At 41.8% G+C, this 21564-nt stretch overlaps 2 protein-coding genes across 2 annotated transcripts in view; both read right to left on the bottom strand.

Moving 5' to 3' along the window:
• Positions 1 to 5502: 5502 nt before the first annotated feature.
• Positions 5503 to 6979, bottom strand: LOC126397841 (musculin). The gene is made up of 2 exons (XM_050056838.1): positions 6270 to 6979; positions 5503 to 6128 (listed from the first exon to the last, which is right to left on the bottom strand). Exons 1-2 carry the CDS (start codon positions 6684 to 6686, stop codon positions 6045 to 6047), a joined length of 501 nt encoding a protein of 166 aa, XP_049912795.1. The 5' UTR covers positions 6687 to 6979; the 3' UTR covers positions 5503 to 6044.
• Positions 6980 to 10589: 3610 nt separating this feature from the next.
• Positions 10590 to 21564, bottom strand: part of trpa1b (transient receptor potential cation channel, subfamily A, member 1b) — a 31038-nt gene continuing 20063 nt past the window's right edge. The window contains exons 17-29 of the mRNA XM_050056779.1: positions 20532 to 20622; positions 20335 to 20394; positions 20166 to 20246; positions 17113 to 17183; positions 16800 to 16956; positions 16594 to 16683; positions 14655 to 14824; positions 14430 to 14559; positions 13363 to 13545; positions 12495 to 12563; positions 12157 to 12258; positions 11916 to 12034; positions 10590 to 11564 (exon numbers count right to left, since the gene is read on the bottom strand). Coding sequence (XP_049912736.1) covers positions 11351 to 11564; positions 11916 to 12034; positions 12157 to 12258; positions 12495 to 12563; positions 13363 to 13545; positions 14430 to 14559; positions 14655 to 14824; positions 16594 to 16683; positions 16800 to 16956; positions 17113 to 17183; positions 20166 to 20246; positions 20335 to 20394; positions 20532 to 20622 — 1537 coding nt within the window. The 3' untranslated portion in view covers positions 10590 to 11350. The remainder of the gene's footprint in view (positions 11565 to 11915; positions 12035 to 12156; positions 12259 to 12494; positions 12564 to 13362; positions 13546 to 14429; positions 14560 to 14654; positions 14825 to 16593; positions 16684 to 16799; positions 16957 to 17112; positions 17184 to 20165; positions 20247 to 20334; positions 20395 to 20531; positions 20623 to 21564) is intronic.

Genomic DNA, 21564 nt, shown 5'->3' on the forward strand with positions numbered 1-21564 from the left:
GCCATCCAGTGGATTTTGGCTGGTGGACAGGCGAGGAAATTGGTTGAAAATTGGCAGACTATCCCTTTAAGTGTCACAGACAAACTTAGGAAAGAAACAAAAAGCATTGGCAAAGTGTGACACTGTTGGTTTTGGTCTGTTCGTGGGATTTGTTAATAGTAAAAACCAGCCTTTTTAATAACTAATTGCATCGGATCAGTGAGAATATTATTTTTTTCCAGCCCAATAACAGCAAAAATATTTGTGTTTCAGTGTAACATTCACAGAAATATGTATGTGTTTGAAATAAAATGTACTGACGTATAAATGATTACACAGATGCACTCACACAGAACTGTGTCAGCATCATTCAGCGATCTTCAGTAAAAGGAACACTCTCCCCGACCACGCTGTTCAGTCCAAGCTCAGCTTTGGCTCCGCTGCAAGCATCAAACTTGTGGTTTCTCAGTTCATGGGCACATTCCTGGAGAGGTTTTATTTAGGCAACACTAAGTGAGAGTGGATACTGGTTATCAAAAAACAAACAGGTCATGCTGCAAAACAATCCCACTGCAATAATTATAATTATGGCAATTTGCATTACTGTTTCCTTACATGTCTGTTTTGGGATGACAGCTCAGGTTCAGGGGGTCAAAATTTTCATACCTGGAAAGAATGTATTTTCTAAACGAAGCCTGGATGCAGCAGAGGAAGTAATCTCCCCACGAGGAAGTGTATACATTAGGCAAACGTGATTGAAATACTTTAGGATTTACATATCCCTTTTCTCATTAGTGGTATTGAGTGACTGGATATTGAATAACAAACACGGTGAAAGCGGGTTTGGAAAGCTCAAAGCGTCCAGGCTGGATTCCTGCAGGCTGTAAAGGCCTAAACTTAGTGCTTTTGGGGCAGCTACAAAGGCAGCCTCGCTGAACCCCCCAATGTTGGCTTTGGACCTATAGTTCCTTCCTGTTCATGGAAATTCTTGTACAAACGAAAAATGTTTCAGTCGTACAGAAAGGGGAAAAAAAGGGCTGGATTGTGCTGAGCGCTGATGGCTGACGAGGCAATTTTATATCAAAGCAACGTGTTCTGCCTGAATGGAATTAATATCTGAAAACATTTAAGAAGAAATAATGAGAATTAAACAAGACAATATTTCTGTGTGAGAAGAACACAAGGAGCAAAAGGACAAATGTGCTGTTGTTGTGCGCAATATTTGTTTTAACATATAGGTTAATTAAACAATTAGTGATCATGTACAGAGGAAAAAACAAGGAAAACAATTTAATGCTGAGGCTTCCGAAATCCCAGTAAACTGTACAAGCAGCAAGTGTCTCATGTTGCTGTGACCATGTGGCCCATTGTGAAGATATGCTGACCTCTGCTGGACAAAAAGATATCGCACCCTATGTTCAAGGCCACAAATTGCTGTCCTGTGTCTGACATATGCTCCAATTTGTATTTAAACATTTAAAAATGTAAAATAAGGAAACTTCTCATGCATTTTCTTTTTACTTGTCTGTAATTCTCTGTACCTACAAACAGAATATTTGCCTCCCTCGTCCTGCTGCAAACTCTAACAGTTGTTTTTGTAAAGAGTAGAAATCAATGAGCCTTTCCACAGCAGACATTCAGACTTCTCATAGTGAGAGAAACACAGGCGTTACTGATCACACTAACGATGGCTCTGCTCTGTTCATGTGACACTGAAGCAGCAGCCGTCATCAGTGTTATCATTTACACCTGTGCTTTCACTACTGTGACATGATTGCCTTCTGGTGTGTCTGCCTTTAGTATCTCACACTACTAGTCATACTGCCGTCTATTTGAACCAGAGGATTTATTTGTCTTGAAAAACAAAACAACATGAAATTTATTTTCCGACTGATCTTCAAGAAAATTAAGCTAAAAGAAAAATCTTAGAACAATAAAACATTGTCATTTGAATCAACTTGCATAATTCTTTGAACTTGTGTATAAAAAAGTGTGATAAAAGTGATGACTGTTCTAATTTCAGGACACTTACTTTGTGTTTTAGGCTTAATACTCTGCTTAGTTAGTAGGTGGCACGGTGCTACAGTGGTTAGCATTGTTGCCCCACAGCAAGAGGGTCCCTGGCTCCAACCAGGGGTGGAGGGCCTGAACCCCACAGTCCAAAGACATGCAGGTTAACTGGTGACTCTAAATTGTCCGTAGGTGTGAATGTGAGTGTGAATGGTTGTCTGTCTCTATGTGTCAGCCCTGTGATAGTCTGGTGACCTGTCCAGGGTGTACCCTGCCTCTCACCCCAAACGAGATGAGCGGTTAAAAATGAATGAAATGAACTCTGCTTAGTGTAATAAATATTAATGCTGACTTGCAGATATAGAAGAGGTACTGCACAGATGGGGCTGTAGGTGAAACCCAATAATAAAGGAAGTGACTTTTCATCATGAGATTTAAATAAATTATCATTTAATTTCTTTATTAAAGGAATACTTCATCCCCTAAATGACGACTTGTATATCAGTAACTTACCTCATGTTATGTTGAATTTGCAAAGAAAACTTTGTTTTTTGCTCATGCCTCTGGTGAATGAAGACGTTTTTGATGAAATGAAGTCACAGGGATCCGTGTTTAACAACCACAAATCTATATCAAAACATCCATTTACAAACTTTCACACAACTCGTGCAGTATAATCCAAGTCTCATTTATCCAGTTGTATACTCAGTTCTTTTTCCAAACATGTGCATTTTTGCTTACACCTTAGTATTTAAAACTGAACTGAAAGTGAAACTTATCTATGCTCTCCTCAGAGCCAGACTCCATTGACAAAAACAATAATTTTACCTCACTCAACAGGAGAGCTGCTGATCCACCACTGGCTCTGTCAGTTAGTCAGTTTGAGTTATTGTGTGACTTTGGTGTTTTAAAGGGTTAGTTCGGATTCACTAAAGTCACACAGTAACACCAACAAATTAGCGAATGTTGCAGCAGTAGACCAGCAGCTCCTGTGTTCAGTGAAATAAAATTACTGTTTTTGTCAGTGGAGTCTGGTTTTGAAGGGAGCATAGATGGGATTGGGGGTGGCAGTAGCTCAGTCCATAGGGACTTGGGATGAGTAACACTTGAGTCCCGTCAGGACTAAATATGGAGCATGCTGGTAGCTGGAGAGGTGGCAAACCAACTCCTGGGCACTACCAAGGTGCCCCTGAGGAAGGCAATGTACCCCCAACTGCTTGGGGCGTCCGTCCATGGGCAGCTCCCTCACCCTGTCATCTCTCTGACATCTCTTTCAGTGCATGTATAGGTCCTGTTTGTGCATGTGTGTGTGCTTCGGGCCTGTGTGTATATGACAGAGTTTTAAAAAATTTGAATTTCCCCTCAGGGATTATTGCATATCTTCTTCTTAGATAAGTTTCACTTTTAGTTAGTTTTAAATAGTAAGGATTTAGCAAAAAGTGCACGTGTGAAGTACTGAGAATGTGACTGGATAAATGAGACTTGGATTACACTGCATGAGTTGTGTGAGAGATTGTAAACAGACATAGTTTTGCTTTTGTGAAACACAGCCCCCCTCTACTTCAGTTTATCAAAAATGTTCCCAGTTTTTGGATTCTTCGTTTACCAGAGGCCTGCAAGGAAATCAAAGTTTTCTTTACAAATTCAACGTAACACAGGGTGAGTAACTGATATACAAATGATCATTTCTTTGGTGAAGTATTCCTTGAAAGAGTCAGACATGGTATCCACTCTGCAAAGTGACTATTTTTAACATTAGAAGAAGTAAACTGACCAAAATGTTCACATTCTTGCTGTGCTCAGCTGAATGAGGACCGATATAGGTTTGCTGTTCACTTTTCTCACCACTAGATGCCGCTCGTGTAACATTACAAACTGCATGAGCTTCAGTGAAACTTGCTGCAACATAATTCTCTTAGCAGCAGTGTCTTTGCTGCTCCAGCCAGAGTTTCCATATATTAGCACAAACTATCTGTTGTTGTTTAATTTGTTAAAAAAAATTCAGAAACTTCACTTTTCGAGACCTGAGCTCAGCTCACTGTGCATAAACCAGTCCCAAACATCATCATTTTGCTGACATGTTGTGATTGATGGAATCTCATTTTCAGTGCAGTCAAGATGCACATGGGGCATTTACAAGTTGCTTTCCCTCGGTGCCACATTTGAAGTGGATGGTGCGAGGAAGGAGGCAGACCGAGTGTGAGAAGTCAGCTCATTAGCTGTGCGGGTCCAGCAGAGTGGCTGCTTTCTCCCAGGAGAGCAGTTCAGAGTTCTGGGAAACTCACCAACGCGCCAACAGCTGCGACTCTACCCCAAACCTGATGAAAACTTTTCCTCTTTCTCCTCCCTTGGTCTCTTTCTTCATCTCAAGCACTTTGTCAGTGTGTCCCAGCAGACTGCCCCTCTGGGCCTGGATCTCCATCCATCTGTAGTCACATCGTTTGGGGGTTTAACCGAATAAAAGGACTCGTAGATCAAGAGATCACTGTCATGCATTATTCTCTGGCTGCTAAGTGTGGATGTTTGTGAGTGTGTCTGTGTTTGTGCAAGTGTGATGTGCATGTTTGGCTGTGTGTGTGTGTGTGTGTTAAGGGGGTGTGTGTGAGAACGTCTGCTCCTCCCTGAACTTTTGACCAATGCTTTGAGAAGTTTTTTGTTTTGACTGAAACATGAACAACTGCATCCCGTCTGAAGACATGACTCCAGATCTCTGGAGTCCTGCTGGCTGATAAGTAGCTGAAAAACTGCAGCAACTTGAGAGTTTGTTAATATTGCAGTGCTTTTAATGACTATATGGAAGATTTGCACATTTAACGATCATGATGGCGTGTATGGTGGATAGAGTACTGTCCACTGAGCAAGCTTTAGGGCAAAAACAGTTGCATCTGTTCTATCAGGTTTCATTTTCAGTGAGAAAAATAATAAAATATATCTTAAAGACCAGAAATACATTAAATATTTTGTGATTTCTCTTTGAGGTGTTTTACAAGTTGGTTGATTATAACAGGATGAAACCATACCAGACTATTTTCTGATAAAATATCAATGTTAATAGTTTCCTTTGGTTAGGTTACATGCACAAATTAAACCTTTTACAGCTTAGAAGTGCTGCAGCCACCACTAGAGCTGTGCCGACATTATCTAAACCAGTGGTTCCCAAATGATCCAGACATGGGGTCCAGATTTCTCCGTAGTCATTAGCTCAAGGTCCACACAGCTCAATACATTTAGTTTACTGTCTCTGTCGAGTAGCTGCATTAGTCACCCACTCTACAGCAGGAAACGGCACTTTGAAAATACAGCTTTTGTGCCAGAAATTCACTGTACTTTAAAAATAAAGTGTGTTTTTTCACTTGCGACCCACTTTTGGACCACGACCCACCAGTTGGGAACCACTGATTTGCTTTCATGTGTATTTCAAGTCACATGACAGCCTGTGCTCTCTTTCAATAGATGAAATTGTTGTGATTTTTGATTGAACACAAGGCAAGACGACAACCATTCTTAGTAAATTTTTTATCTGAAATGCAAACACATTAAAGGACAAACATATCACGAACACAATAAATACTGTAGATCTACAATATAGAGGAATCCTGCTGCATGTTTCAGCTCGATACAATCATGTCGAAGAAGCAAAATGCATTCTGAACTGTGAGGCGATTTTGTGAAAGGCATCCTAACCCTGCCAATCCATGCAGTTAAGAATACCATACAGACATCAGTACTGTTTTGTGCTCAACCAGAATGCTGATAACACTTTCCAATAGTCAATGAAATCGCACAGTAGTAGTGGGAATGAAGTTTGTGGAAGCCATCCAAATTTAAAACCAGTAGAGCTTACACACAGTGTAAATCTACCATAATCAACATGCACACAAGAAACTATATCTGAAAACAATATGGAGATTTTATTGTTCTGTCATGCTCTAAAATACACAGTCCAGGTGTATTAAAGGTTGAGTTCAAAGTCATTGTTTAGGCCATTCAGGATTAGCCACAGTTAAGCAGACAGTTCTCCAAAGATGGAAGTGGACAGGTGGGGAAGGGAGGTCCTATGCTGTTGCTCCACACAGTCTGACAGTGGTTGAGATGTCTTGGCTGTCCTCTGATCGGCCTGTCATCATGAACGGCCAGGTCTGTTAAAGCAAAGGACAGTGGGATTAACATTATATCATGAGATACTAATGAAATTCAAGACTATTAAAGTTGTTTTCCACATGATGGTGTGATCTGTTAAAAGTTAGCACTGAGATATTTCACTGTTGATATCTTCATACCAGGTTGACAGGGTGCGCAAAGCTGTTCTCGAACCGGTCCTCCTGCAGCAGCTGTCTCAGGTGCGAGATGTAGCTCGAGGCGAGTCGAAGCGTGTCCAATTTGGACAGCTTGGTGTCCGCCGGTACCCAGGGCAGGCTGGTTTTTAGTCTGGAGAACGCTTTGCTCAGCACTCTCATCCGCGCCCTCTCCCTGGCGTTGGCCGCGTTTCTCTGCGTCTGCCGCGCTTCCTTCTGGTGCGCTTTGGAGAGTTTGCGCTCGTGCTTGACCCTCCCCTCCGCGCCGTCATCCTCCAACTCCTCATCCGAGTACCTGCTGGGGTTAAAGCAGGTAGTCCTCTCCAAAGCTCCGTGCGCTCCTCTCCTCCTGTGACACGTCTCATAGTCCTCAGCATCACTTGCAGCAGAGCCAGTGGACATGGCTGCTCCACCTGTGCCCTGGAGGCGCAGTGACACTTTTGGGACAGCAGTGACTGGAAACGTAGATTCTCAGCTTGATGAGATTTTTGTAAAGGACACGAGATTAAAAATCAGACTGTGATCACTTTTAAACTCCCATGTGGTAACCCCTGCAACTTCCTTCGCTCTGAGATGTCACCACCTGACAATGCTGCCACTGCTTGAGGTCAAGTCTGGAAATTGCAGCTCTCTCTAAAACTGAAACATGCCTCCTTGCTTTGCTACCCCTCTAATTTAAGTGTCCTGGACTTGGCATCTGTGCAGTTTTTCCCCTGAACATTTCTCCTCCCCCTTTTTCTGCAAGCCACCATGACCTCAGTTAGACCACAGCTCTGTCTCTTGTGTCCTGTGTATACTGTTAAAGACATACGTTGCTCATCTGCAGCCTGATAATTACATTAAACCCTGTAAATGAATGGTTTCTTATGGGCAAATCTTGTGGGAGGTGTAAAAAATTCCAAACATCTGAGGATTGATTTGACCAAACAGAGCTACTCCTTCAGATACGTTAGGCATAACCTCCCTGATAATAACACAAACAACATTTTGCAACTTTTAAGAAACGCACATATCGTAAACATTTCCCAACTTTGTCGGTTCCACAGATGTGTTTCGGTAATAGAAATGTCTTGAGGACCTTATCAAAAGTGCCTAATCCTTTGCTGGTTTCACAGAGGGATTGGGTTTCCGCAGATGGAGCAGCCTTTCACACGCAGCCTGCGTGCACCAGCCCCAGCTGTTATCGGTTCCCATGACATCTGGAGCGTTGGCATGACAAGGGTGTGGCAGAGGCGAGGAGGCACCATCTTCATTCCCATAGTGTTGCAATCATTTTGAATTTCCTGTGCAACTTGTTTTGTATTCTGCAAACTTTTCAGAGATCATCCACCTATAGAGATCAGACAGGGGAGCACATTTTAATGTGGATTGGGATCAGGAGCTAACAAAGAGGGAGGGGAAGATTGTTTTTGGCCTCTGAGGATACAAGATTGCAAAATATTGTTTTTGCAGAGATACTGCATGAAAGGTTTCTGAAAAAGAGTCTATGTCTCTAACCTTCAGACAGAATATCTGAGGAGCCTGTGAGATTTGCAAACATCACAAAGTCAAATACAGCGCGCACATTTCATATTATATTCAAAAATACAAGTCAAGCTTTGGAGAAGACTAAAAGAAGCTTGGATGTGTGGATTTTGTGTCCATAGAGGAGCCCCCTTTTACTCTCTCAAGATATTCCCAGAAAATCCCAGGTCCCTGTTAGCTATTACTCCACTTAATGTGCAGAAATAATGTGTGAAATTCAGATTTTTTTTATGACAAAAGCAAGACTCTGCCAAGAATTACCTAACTGCAGCTGAGATGCATGCTTGATTTTGGTAGCAGGCCATGCCAGGATTACTAGAGAGAAAAACTACTGTACGCTGCACTGGGCTGAATGCTGCACTGTGCTCCAACAGTTCCCAGGACGGTGTGTAAATTATTCCAAACAGCTGGCTCAAGTCCAGCCGTCTAAACTGCTCATATCTTTTAAAACCTGGTGTACTTGTTTATTACTTCTTTATATTGATTTTCCTTTTCAATTTTTCAGTGTCAAAATGAAAGTCACTGTGATTTCGAAGTGTTCTGCATTTTTCCACTGCTCAAATTTCCCTCTTTCACAGAGCAAGAATGCTCTCTAATCCAAGGACACATTCCCATGCTTCCCACAATCCCGCTCTTCCATGCACAAGAAGCCCTGACATCAGCTGGACCTTGGAGGGATGCTTAACTTCATCCTTGGATGTGTCACGAGGTTGAGATATTAAGTTCCCCTTGTGCTGGTGAGACAGACAGAGAGCTTCAGGCAGGCTGCCATCTCAACCCCCCCACCCGTCACTGCGTCCGTCAGCGAGGTGAATCGCCTGACTGACACACTTGAAGGTGCAAGCTAAGGGATTCTGCTGTTGGATTTACTCCTCATTTCATAAGCTGTCATCTTTTTTTTTTTTTTACATAACACGAAAAAGTTATTGGCTATGTGACACATATCTCAACCTGCTGCTTCATTCACTGTCAACAAGAAGGAGGCTGAGACGAAACAAGAGCGCTCATTAGTCATTCCGTAGATGTAGCTCCTCCAGTAAAAGTGGAAAATATTGTTTAAAACATCAGTGTAATTGATGGTTACATGGTTATTGTATTTGCCCTGGGAATAATTAAATTCAGGCCCAGCAGTAATAAATATCACTTAAAACTCGACTTGAAGGGAGCGCTAGCTTTCGTCTATCAGCAGAGACTTTCAGGGGTCGCGACCTCTATCGGGGCCCTGTGCCGGAGAAGCAGAGGGACAGGTGCGGGCTCATGATGTCAGAGGCCTCTCTCTGTTTCTCTCCCAACCTCCTGTGATTCCCATGATCGCCACTGAAGCTTTAAGCTGGTGTGTGACAGCAATAAGAGAGGGCAGTGCACAAATCAAAGGCAATAATACATCAAGTTGTTCTATCAGTGTGTCATGCATTAACCCAGCCCAGCCCAGACATGTTCAAACACTACTACAAAGAGTCCAGAAATCAGTTCATATCATTTATATATCTTTATATAATCTTCACAGGTTACTCATAATGCATGTATAAATGTCATATATTAGAAACATTAAGGTAACTGCTAATTAAATAATGCATCTTGCCTTTTTTTTAACTTGCTTTTGAGACAATATAACCAAATTAAACACTTCAAATTCACTCAGTCATACTTCAGGTTAGCAATAAAATCTCTCAATCATCGAACATGCACAGTGGCACCTCCCAAGGGACGGCCAGAGGGGGCCATGGCAGGCAGATATCACTGTCGTTAAGAGGCTGTGGCTCACTCATATTTTAAGCTAGCAAAGGTAGTGGTATTCTTCGAAACAAAACAACCTACGGCATGCACTGGTACCACTGGTTTTGCACTGGTCGGCAAAACTTGTTAGAAAGTTAGGCTAAATTTTGGGGAGGCCATTTTCACAGGGGTCTCTTGAACTCTCACCTCAAAATATCTGAATGACAATCGGTTCTATGGGTGCCCACGAGTCTCCCTTAAAACTTAAACTCTCCGTGCAACACATCAGTCTCATGAGCCCGGTCTTGGGTTTGACTTGTGGCATCAGAAACCAATGAAAAAAGGTGTCCTTTTACATTGGCATGATATGTGGCCAGTAGCCGTTACATTTTAACGGCGACTGGCGGCGTCAGGGGGAAACGCGTTGGGACAAGGACGAAAGTCAAGGTGGCAAAAGTCCAACCAGGTCAGGTGGGAGGGGTGGTGGATGGGTCCAACAAACACCGACTTTCACCTGAGAGAACGGTGTTTGTGTCCCGTAAGATTCTAAAGCCAAACCCTGTTCTTTTTTCCTAAACCCAACCGTGTGTTCGTGGTTGGAGGAAAGAAACGTCGATTCACGGTGTTGTACTGACATAGTGTGTTTATTTTGAAAGAGACTGTATGTAAATGTTACATTTCCTGTGTAAACAGAAGTGTATTTTGAAAAAAGACAATGCATGTAACAGGCAGAACTTGACACGGTGCCCCAGGACGTCAACAACCAATGCACCCAGGGTACCTTGCATGTCGTATGTGGGCGTGGAAAGTCTGTTACCAAGCATGTTAATATGTGACGAGGTCGGAGTGAGAATGTGTTGGTCTCATACTCTGTATTGGAACTATGTTAAATTGCATCCTCCAAACAAACAAACAAAAAAATTGTATATTTGTCATTTTAAGGAAAAGGACAACTAGCCTATTTGAAGAACAATGGATCACATATATATAGATATATCATATATATATAGATACATTCAACATACAGATATATATCCAGATTTGATATCAATGTCAGTGTTTTGATTGGCTGCTACCTCGGCCAGGTCTCTCTTGTAAAAGATTTTCAATCTCAGTGGGACTTCCTGGTTAAATGAAGGTTAAATAAATAAAATAAATAAATAAATAAATCCATGCATATTGGTATAGATTTCATACAGTGAAGAGATACATAATTTTGCTTTCTGAGTTCTTCCTAGAAATCCCTGTTAAAATGAACATGCCACAGGCATCTGCTCAGCTCTTAGTGCAGCCTTAAACTCTGTCTGTGCCTCAAAATGATCATTAATCAAAGAAAAACTAATTCCTCTTACTTTAAGGATATTTTACTGACTTTTAAGAAAGGCAAAGCATCATATTTTAGAGATATAAGAGCACATGTTGCACATAAAGACACATTACAACATTTCAGATAGTATGGCAACACTGAATACACACCACAACATAAGTTTCAAACATGTGTCTATGAGTGGGTCACTGGGGTAACTTACTGTTTCAGTCTACAATGAAACGTTTGACAATAACACGACTAATACTACAGGTTTGAATATGCACCAATATTTAGTAGCCTATCACACCACACAATAGTCAAGGCAAGATAAGGCAGTTAAAGGCATTTAATTAACTGTTACATTATATTTAAAGTGGATATGAGTGATTAATCTTAGCATAAGGAATTACATTGTTCAGTCATCACATGATTATGTCTGCTATACCTATGCTTTTATAATGCGGTGATAATTCACTTGTTGTTGATGTGCTGAGACGTTACATTTGTCTCCTCCTCCTCAGTTCCTTTTGGACTCGATGGCCTTTATCAGCGGGACCCACCGCGATACGCTGTGCCCTCTCGGTTTGGCCTTACTCAAGCTCTGCCACATGTTGCCTCTGATGTTCACAGGGCCGTCGTACTCGTCCGCCTCCGAGGTGATCTCCATCTTCTGAATGATGAGCTTCAGGAGGCTGTGCTGCTTCTCCATCATGCCCAACACCTCTTTCATCCTGAGGAGGGAAACATCATAGTGAAGCTCTTCATTTAAACTTGAGCAGATTTATAATCAGGCGTCCTGGGGGCGACACTGCTGAGTGGTTCATGTGCTTATTATAGAAAGGAATACAGTGAGTCACATCTTTGTGTGACCTGGTCACAGGGTGTTCTTCTTTGCAACCACTAGGGGCCACTCATGCATAAAAAACTACTATGGAATTGGTTAATAGACCACAGTTGTTTCATTCCTTGAGGTATTTCACTGTGTTTGAAGTCCATGATCTTGGCAGTAAGCATATCTTTATGATAACAGGGAACAGAAATCTGACTCTCATGTGATATCATGTGGGTTAAGCGCTCTCTACCTCCGCTTCTGCTTTTGGAGCTCTCCCTCCAGCATAGTACAGGCCTGTGATTTGACCTGCAGACGACTCCAGGCGTCATTTGGGTCCTCCTCACCTGTGAATAGCTGCTTTATGAAGTTCTGTCAACAAAAGTGAAAGGGTTAAGAAAGGGAACTGAACTAGGTTGCAAAGACAAACTGATATGTTGTATAGTGTTTTAAGCGGCAAATATAGAGAATAAATATGTAAATATGGAGAATACTCTGGAGCATCTGCGATTTGGGTAGATGACGAGGGAGGGTTTGTCGACCCGCTTCATAAACCAATAAGGCAGCTTGTCTTCCAGAGCGGTGTGGAGCTCAATCTGGGGTCAGAAATTCAGATTTTCAGTCAGAGGTGCAACTTTAAAGAGGAACCTTGTAATGACAAACTTAGTCAACTGTCATCTGCTGTGCTTGTGGTTATGTGTCCATCAAATATAGCCATAGCAGTCTAGGGAGGCACAGGATATAAAGGATAGAAGATGTATGGGAATAGCTTCTATGTTTGAAAATGCAAAATACATTAAAAGAATAAAAGCTCTAGGGAAGATATACATACCTGCATGCCTATTCTCTTTAGGGCAGCATTTCTTTGTACTTCCGCAATGTCTCCAACTGCTAAACCAATCTACAACATGACCAAAAACAGATAAAAACCATGTAATCTTTCCGGAAATTCAATAGTAGCAATTAGTAGTGTTTATGTGAGTAGATATTGATGAAGATGGACAGAATGGGCTGTCAGAGCACAGAGACGGTAGATACAACGCTACTCCCTCAAGAAATCTTAGATGAGTACGTAAATGTTCTCCTGTTCATCTAATATTCAATTCAGAGTATCCAAAACCACATTTATTTGGCATTGTTAGGGATCCTTGATTTTCAATTAGAGCAGCCCAGATTATTATGGTATGGATTTAAATGTAGCAGATTTGTCAGATAAACATTAATTCTGTGAACTCTTCCTCAGCACAGTATAACAAAAACAGGATTCAAGATAAGTAATGCTTTTCACACCAAAATCTCACCCTACCTAAGTTACATAACTAAAGAAAAGTAACAAAAGACAATTTTTGTCTCTTTTTAGGTAGCAGGACTGAAAATGAGTCATCCTCAACATTTGTTGTGTTATGGATTCAGGATGATGATGAAGACAGTTGGAGAACAATTAGATGCAAAATAAGATGACGGCTCTACAAAATGATTTTTTTCCTAGCAACTATCATATTTTCTGTCATGTTTTCCCCAAATGATTTCCAGATTTCCAGGTATTCTATTACCTCAAATGTCTTGTAAAAGACTGCGTATAGCTGCTGTACATGAGAAAAAAATCTCCCCGATGGAGTATCCCCTCGAGCCCTCCTAGGTTCAGGTAAAGCCCCGAATATGTACAACGTCTGGCTCCACCCCTGTCAGAGCACACTTACCATCAGGTTCACCAGAAGTATTGGCATGAGCAGAACAAACTGCACAAAAATGACGTAAGTCAGGAGACCAAAAGGAAGCTCATGCTTCAGATAAGCATCCAAGAAGTTATTCTGGTAGTTCAATTCCCCAACCATCATCACAAAGGTTTGTATCACTGAGAGCGGCACGCTGTCAAACTCTTTCTGAGGGTGAAAAAGAGAGAATACCAGTTTTATCTATCATGGAATAAAGATGATGATGTCAGTTGTTGATTTAGGGTGTTTTCAGACCTGGAGTTGTCTTGCTTTGGTCCGAATCAGTGACTAATTTTGTCACAAAGTTGCATAATTGCCTAGAGTCGTGCTCTCACAGCAGCATATACAAGCAGACCAGATTAGCGCTGCTCATCGTGGACTATATTGCTGTCATTGTTCATTTTAGTCAAACCATACAGTTTGAAAACGAGGCGTGGCTCCAAATAGAAAACAATGTTTTGATGCATTGGATGTTGGTCCGGATCAAGGTCGGAACACATTCTTACCACAAACGAACCGCACCAGCATTTGTTTGTAACTGCACCGAGACCACCTCTTAAACAAGGTCTCGGCCCGGTTGTTTTGGTGCGCACCCGAGTGCAATTGCTGTGTTCACACCTGCCCAAACAAACTGCACTTAGGGGGCAAATAAACTTGAGTTTGATTGAACCGAACCCAATAGGGCAGGTGTGAAGCACACTTAGCCATTTGGTCAGTCTCTCAAACTCTTGTCGCTACTGCTGCCATCATCATTTTGAATGAATCATTCAACATTTTGGGAAATGTGCTTATTCGCTTTCTTGCCGAGAGTTAGATGGCAATTGACACCACTCTCATGTCTGTTCTGTAGGTTACCGCCAGCCACCAGTTAGCTTAGCTTAGCACAGTGCATTCATGCTCCCAAGAGGATAAAGCCTTTGATTTTAATAACAAAATGGCCTTTCATCCATCCAAAGTATAAACTCCGCTCTTATTTCCACATCTCATGATGACAAAACACTAGAGAATAACAAAGCTTTAGTCTTAATGAGGTTTGATTATTGCTCTCTTACCTGGTTGAGCATCAGGGCATGGAACGCCAAACTGAATGCTAACATCAGGTACAAGAACAGCATCACGATACGGAACAGTGTCCTCATGATCTCCCAGAACATTACCACATAGATGCCAACACCCTCAAACCTGGAGAAACAGAAAATTATACCAGTTATTGGCCTCTGTGCCATAAAAAAAGACATTATGTTTAAATAGCACTATTAAGTCAGAGTGAACAGTACCTCTGAAGATAAAGGAGAAATCCGATCCAAGAGGATAAAACTGCCATCGCCCCTGCTTGCCAGTGTAAAGAACCCTCTACATTGAGCATGGTGGGAATGATAAACAGAAGAGAGAAGACTGCCGAAAACCAGTCACTCTGGTTGGAATAATCCTTGAAGTAATTCCAGCGCTTTAAATGACAAGAATAAAAACCCATCACAAACATGGAATAATTAGACAGACCAACAACTGGCAGGCATTTAAAGGAATACTTCACCCCCCCACAAACATCATTACCATTTGTATATTAATTACTGTTACAGTGAATTTGTAAAGAAACCTTCGTTTTTTTATCATTTGCCTTCAGTGGAAAGAATCCAGAACATGAGAAAATTCTTGATGAATTGAAGTCATAGGGGGCCGCATCTAACAACAGCAAAACTAAATCAAAACATCCATTTACAAATAATAATGTATAATCCAAGTCTCATTAACTGAGTCATATGCTGCTCAAAAGACAGCCCTTTCTGACAGAAACTGAACTTGGAGTGAAACTTATCTATTGACAAAAATATTAATTTTACCTCGCTAAACACGGGAGCTGCTGTATGATCCATTAATTTGTTTGCGTTATTGTGAGACTTTGGTGTTTTAAAGGGTTAGTTCGGATTCACCAAAGTCACACAATAACACAAACAAACTACCTATCGCGGTAGCAGTAAACCAGCAGCTCCCATGTTCAGCAAGGTAAAAATTAGCGTTAGTTCAGGCAGGACACAATGTCAAGCTCAGCTCACATCCCAGCTACATCAGCTCACCCAATCAACTGATGGAGCAGCTGATAGATGGAAGGGAGTCAGCTGATAGATCACATGATTCTTTTCTATGCAACCAATTGGTGAATCTCATTCAGGGCGCCCTATTTAAACTGCTCTGGCCTGCCTACTGTTGCTGCTTCCTCTGCAAGCTGCTTTGCAACCCCTCTCCAGCTCCTCCTTTTCATGCTGTGTCTGACTTATCAATGTCATTTCAGTTTGTCATTGATGCTGCTCTGTTCTGTTCCTGGGAGGCCTTTGCTGCTGCTCTCCCTGCCTTAGGCTTTCCATGTAGGCGCATAGAAGGGCAGAGAGGTTTGCTTTCTGCCTCAGGCTGTCCTCATTTGCATGTGGAAGGGCAGAGAGGTGCGCTCTCTCTGCCTTAGGCTTTCTATGTAGGTGTGTGGAAGAGGCTTTCTGTGTAGGCCTATGAAAGGCGGAGAGGCCCCAGAGCAGAGCCATAGTGCCAAATATAATACTGCAAATGGAAATAAAGTTTTCTTTGACGAAAGTGTTCCTGACTGAACTACTATTTTGTCAAAGAAGTCCGGCTTTTACGAGAGCATAGACAAGTTAACTTTTAGTTCCCCATCGAAAAGGGATTTCTGTTTGTGAAGTACTGAACACATGACTGGATAAATGAGACTTGGATTATAGTGCAGGAGTAGTGTGAGAGTTTGCACACAGATGTTTTGATGCAGTTTTGCTGTTGTTAAATGAGCCCCATTTACCACAGTTCATCAAGAATTTTCTCTGTTTTTGGATTCTTCATTCACAGGAGGCATGCAAGAAAAACATACGTTTTCTCTACAAATTCAACATAACACTTGGTGAGCAACTGATATACAGATGATCATTTGGGGGGTGAAATATTCCTTTAATTCAGCTCAACTAGCCTGATGTACTCTTAGACAAATGTTCATAAAAACAAAATTTTAACTGTATACTACTTACATACCATGTCTATGTGGAAGTGTCCTATAGGTATAATCCAAATGACTAAGGTAAAGTGTGGAGGTGACATTCTGACTATGGTCATTCAGCGATCCTGCTCATCCGTCACACCTGATTGCTGGTGTGTCCACACAGAGCAGATTTATGAGCTCATGCTTCATGTGAGGTAATGACACTTGAGTTACAGTACCTGTTGTGATATCTGCACCACTTCCTTCACTATGGAGTACACGTTCATCACCAACACCATCACCATACAGAGGCTCAAGAACAAACTTTGCTGTAAAATGAAGGGTATTGAGATTTACTTTATCTTGGGGGATTGCATCATAATGTTGATACATTTGGCAAACGGAGTTTAACTTCTTTAATACTGATTGTCACTGTCATTTGTACCTGTAGAAAAGATGTGTGCACCATGATGATGTTGTGTGTGCCCTCCACAGTGGTGTTCAGACTGGGCCTCAGAGTCACCATCAGGTGAGTGAGGGGCAGCAGGCCTAACAGGTAGAAAAACATGTTGAGCACATGAGCCGTGCTCCCATATGCCACCCTGTGGATAAAAGCAGAGAGGGTTTACTAGGAGAACGACATGATGGTAAATAATGCATTCGTATTTGGTGCATTCAGCAGAGCAAATCATCTTTACTGCATTCTTATTAGTAGTCACAACATGTCAGAATGAGAAAAACCACTCTTGAATACGCACCACTTCATTGCCAGGTACTTTTTGCAGACAGGGTGGTTGAGGAGTTCAATGCGGTTGTACTGCACCATCGCCTGCAGAAAGGGTTACAGAATAATGGCACATTTTCTACAAGCGGTAAAGAACAGCCTGGAAAGCTAAAGCCTAAAAGATTTAAAGTACAGTATGTGCATCTTATTCATCTCCTGTGGGCATAATATAGGATGACATCAGCAGCCAGGAAGTGTTTCTAATATTTGGTGGTAGATAAGATTGCTGGTGGTTTTGTAATACCATGCCACTGTGTTATTAAAGTAGAAGTGAAAGTTGCTGTGTGAATGACCATATAACAAAGATTACATAATGTACCTTTATAGTTCAATGATGTGACACAGCCCTATTAGACTAGCACACCCACTAAAGCATATCTGTGAACATTCTCATGCAGATTTAACCCATTTTGAATTAACTGTGAAATGAGAATAGCCAATATCACGAAATGAATTTCCATGCAGATGAATTCTATGGAGCTTGAAGTAGGTTGTTCCTTATGCTGTGTTCACACCACAAGCAACACAGCAACAGGCTGGAAGTCATTTTCAATGGAAGGCAATGACACAAAGCTACAAAGTGACACCAACAACTGTCGTTGTGGATGGACTCAAAGTTTGCAGCATTTTTATAACACAGTGATGCATCAACCAATCCAATGTTTCTACAGTAGCTGTGCTTTAATTCAGCTAAGTTAGCTGATGCCATGCTAGCTTTATATGCATTGTGACAAAATATGACATTAAAATGGAGCTTTTATCAAAAGCAAAAACAAAAAGTGGTGCTGTAAAATAGTAAAATATATTTGAGCTTTATGTTGAAAGGAAACCGAACAGGTCTAAATGTGCAGTCATTAATGTGTTGAACAATGTGCAGGGTTAGCGAGTTAGCTTGCTAACTAGGTTGGCTATGCTAACAAGTAAGCTTGCCAATAGACCAAAACTATTGTTCATTAACATTAAGAATGAGGAAAATAGCATTTTACAGTTGCAAAGACCTGCAAAGGACACTTTTCCCCTCCTTTTTAACAGCTTATTCAAAACTATTTTTTTGCGAGATTGCAGTGCTCGTGTTGATCCAGGACCATCACTGTCATTTTGACCCTGGATGATCAGTTTGTTGATCCAGGACCATCGTTGTCATCTTTATCCTGGATAATTTATTCATGTTGATCCAGAGCTAGCATCACCATATTGACCCTGGATAACTGTTGATCCAACCTAACCAAATCTATCCATGATCAACATGGAAAAAAGGAGGGACATGTGTTAACTGCAGGAATTTGCAACTTAAAAAATGCTTTTATCCTTGAACAATATTGTAGTCTATTGGCAAGTTTGCTCATTAGCATAGCCAACCTAGTTAGCAAGCTAACTCGCTAACCCTGCAGTAGCTTATAAGGTTTTTGTTCAATGTTACTGAGGATTTTGTTTAATTGTATTAACTTCAATTTGGAAAACTAGCTTAGCGCTAAAGAGCACAAAGGAAATTTGAAAGAAGCACAGGAGCAGCACACTGATGATGTCAGATGGCTGTGATTGCTTGGTTGCAATGTTGACCAAGGAACGTGATGTGGGATGTTGATCCAGGGGCATGTCCTACTTGGCAAAATCACATTGTGCAACATGTTTTGTCACAAGGTGGTGATCTTTTTGTACCTTAAGTTTGAAGTGATGGCAGTGAAAGCAAACAAAACTTCCCATGCACTATCAAATTATCTTTTTTCCTCTGAAACTTTTCCTTTTATGGATTTCGAATCTATAGCTAGCCTAGCCAGGGAGACTCAAGACCAAGGGCCTGTCCCATTTCTACCCCTTAAATCTTCCACTTGGTATTGAGTGCCCTACGATGTCTTCTAGTTCTGATCGATTTTGTTCGGGTATGTCGATTTGTTTAAATATTTTGACGCTGTGTTCAACCAAGTTGCTGATGAGTTTACGCTAGTCCAACCATCTGTTGTTTGTGTAGCCTACATTCCGATCGCACAGTAACAAATTGTTTTCCAAAACGTACTGAAGTTGCTGAGCAAAATTTCAAGTGTGGGTCGGGGCTCTCTTGAAATCTAGGGCGTTTTAAGTGTTTGAAACCACTTCCACTACCTCAATTCTGTTTTGGGACACCACTTGCCTAAACGTGAATGTGCACAACAAAGTGCAAGTGGGTGTTTCTAGGGGGAAGTGTGGGTTTTGGGACCGGCCCAAACTATCACTGTTGAAGGTCAGCAAGAATTTAGAGAAAAAGGGGCCAGGCCATAGATGTATGTTGACAAAATGTTAAAACATTTTTTATTCTGTGCATAGGCTTAGCTAGCTCACGCCTTTAAAGAAGACAGAAATCCCCTGTCACACATGCCTATCACTCAGTGATGAGCTGACATTGTGACCCTGTCTCATCTTCCTATAAGCTGTCCCCTGATTTATCCACTGCTGACAGGTAACAGCTCTGCCTGATAAAAGGTGTTGACCACTGGGACCACATTTAGCAGCTTGTTCATAAACATGTATGTATGGTGGTGTTAACAGGAAAGCAGCAGCTTGACCTCACAGCTCATTTCCAAGTGGCCCCTCGTCGGGGTTGAGGAGAAAGACTGATCCACAGTCTGCACCGAGCAGTGGGCCTCGCCCTTTCCACACTGCAGTTTGCTAGCCTGCTGCTCTTAGGCCTCTCTCCCTGGAGGGCAGTGACAGCTGGGATATGTTCTTTTGTAACCTTTCATGGCAGCCAGAGGAATAACAATCTGACAAAGCCACAAACCTTGGCTATATAGCTGGAACTCTTACTGCAGAAAAGTGTCACCACTGTCCCTTATGGATGAATATCCTAATCCTGATCACATGAGCCTGTACAGTACATGTAAAATGTGTGCCCCTGGATATATAAAGGTGAGTGGTGAGCCTACAGAGCCTCATCAGATGCTGATGTGTGACAGCAATCTAACTTTAATACTCATCAGTCATAGGGAAGTAGAACACTTGCATTTCACTGATATAAAACCATATTTGAGAAACAAAATTAAAGTTGCTTACGTTGAGTGCAGCTAGTGGCTGAATCCTCATTTTGATCCTCTTTGAAAGGGGAACTTGGAGCCATGCGAAATTATATTCAATCTACAACACGTAAAATATTGTTAATTTTTTTGCCTGGCATCTGCTCTGTACAGTACTGTTTTTATAATGCAACTTGTTGGTGAGTTACATGATAGTCAGGACTGTTGTGATCATCATCCGATTCTGTCACACAGCAGTCCAACAGGTGCTATTGAAGAAAGCAGAGACACACAGTGACAGAGAATCAAAGGGCTTTACACTTGCTGAATGCTAAACTAGAACTGACAGCAAATTGCAGAGAGAGACATCTTATGAGGACTTTTTTTTTCTTTGCCTGTGGCAAACCTTGTAGGTCTCGGGCAGAAACTCAATCATGTCTAGTATGGGACTTCGCTGGCCAGAGCTGGGGGTGAACAGGCTCAAAGCCTCAGTAGATCTGGAAAAAGTAAAGCACAAATGAATCTTAATGTCACTACAACTTAAGACTTTGGAACCTTGGTGGTGCCCAGTGGTACTTCTCAAACAGCAACCTGCACTACTACTCCCAGAATTTGAATGATGAATGAAACCACCAAAATAAAAAATACATATTTTTCCTTTAACCTGTAGTTCTATTTATCAGTCTAAATTGTTTTGGTGTGAGTTGCTGAGTGTTTGAAATATCAGCTGCAGCAATGTCTGCCTTCTCTTAAATATAATGGAACTAGATGGCACTCAGCTTGTGGTGCTCAAAGCGCCAAAAAGTACATTTGAAAAACTCTGTCTCTTTCCAGAAATCATGACCTCAGGATAATCCACAGACCTTGTTGCGAGCAGTTCCTTGTAGGAACTATTTTCTTTCTGTAGAATTACACCCACTGGCCATATCACCGCGAAGAAGGAAGCGTGCATCTACTGCTAGCTCACCTAGCACCACTGAGCTAGCTGACGTTACAGCTCAGCTAAGGAGCACAAATTAATGTTTACATCTCGTGCTGTCATGAGCTCGAGCCTCTCGTCCATGAGTAGATGCAAGCTTCCTGCTGTGTGGTGATACGGTTTATAGATGTAGTTTGTTGGTAAGAATAGTCCATCCATTCCATCCATTTTCATCCGCTTATCTGAGGCCGGGTTGCGGGGCCAGCAGGCCAAGCAAAGCACCCCAGATGTACCTCTACCAAGCAATGCTTTTCAGCTCCTCCTGGGGGATCCCAAGGTGTTCCCAGCCCAGATTAGATATGTAATCCCTCCAACGTGTTCTGGGTCTGCCCTGGGGCCTCCTACCAGTGGGACATGCCTGGAACACCTCTAACGGGAGGCGCCCAGGAGGCATCCTGATCAGATGCTCGAACCACCTTAACTGACCCCTTTCGACACGAAGGAGCAGCAACTCTATTCC

Source organism: Epinephelus moara, chromosome 11 (genome assembly GCF_006386435.1).
Source record: "Epinephelus moara isolate mb chromosome 11, YSFRI_EMoa_1.0, whole genome shotgun sequence".
Classification (NCBI taxonomy): domain Eukaryota; kingdom Metazoa; phylum Chordata; class Actinopteri; order Perciformes; family Serranidae; genus Epinephelus; species Epinephelus moara.

Coding starts and splice junctions, on each gene's coding strand:
- LOC126397841 (XM_050056838.1), bottom strand. CDS start 6,686: ATGTCCACTGGCTCTGCTGCAAGTGATGCTGAGGACTATGAGACGTGT. Junction 6,129..6,269: donor TTGCGCACCCTGTCAACCTG/GTATGAAGATAT, acceptor TTGCTTTAACAG/ACCTGGCCGTTCATGATGAC.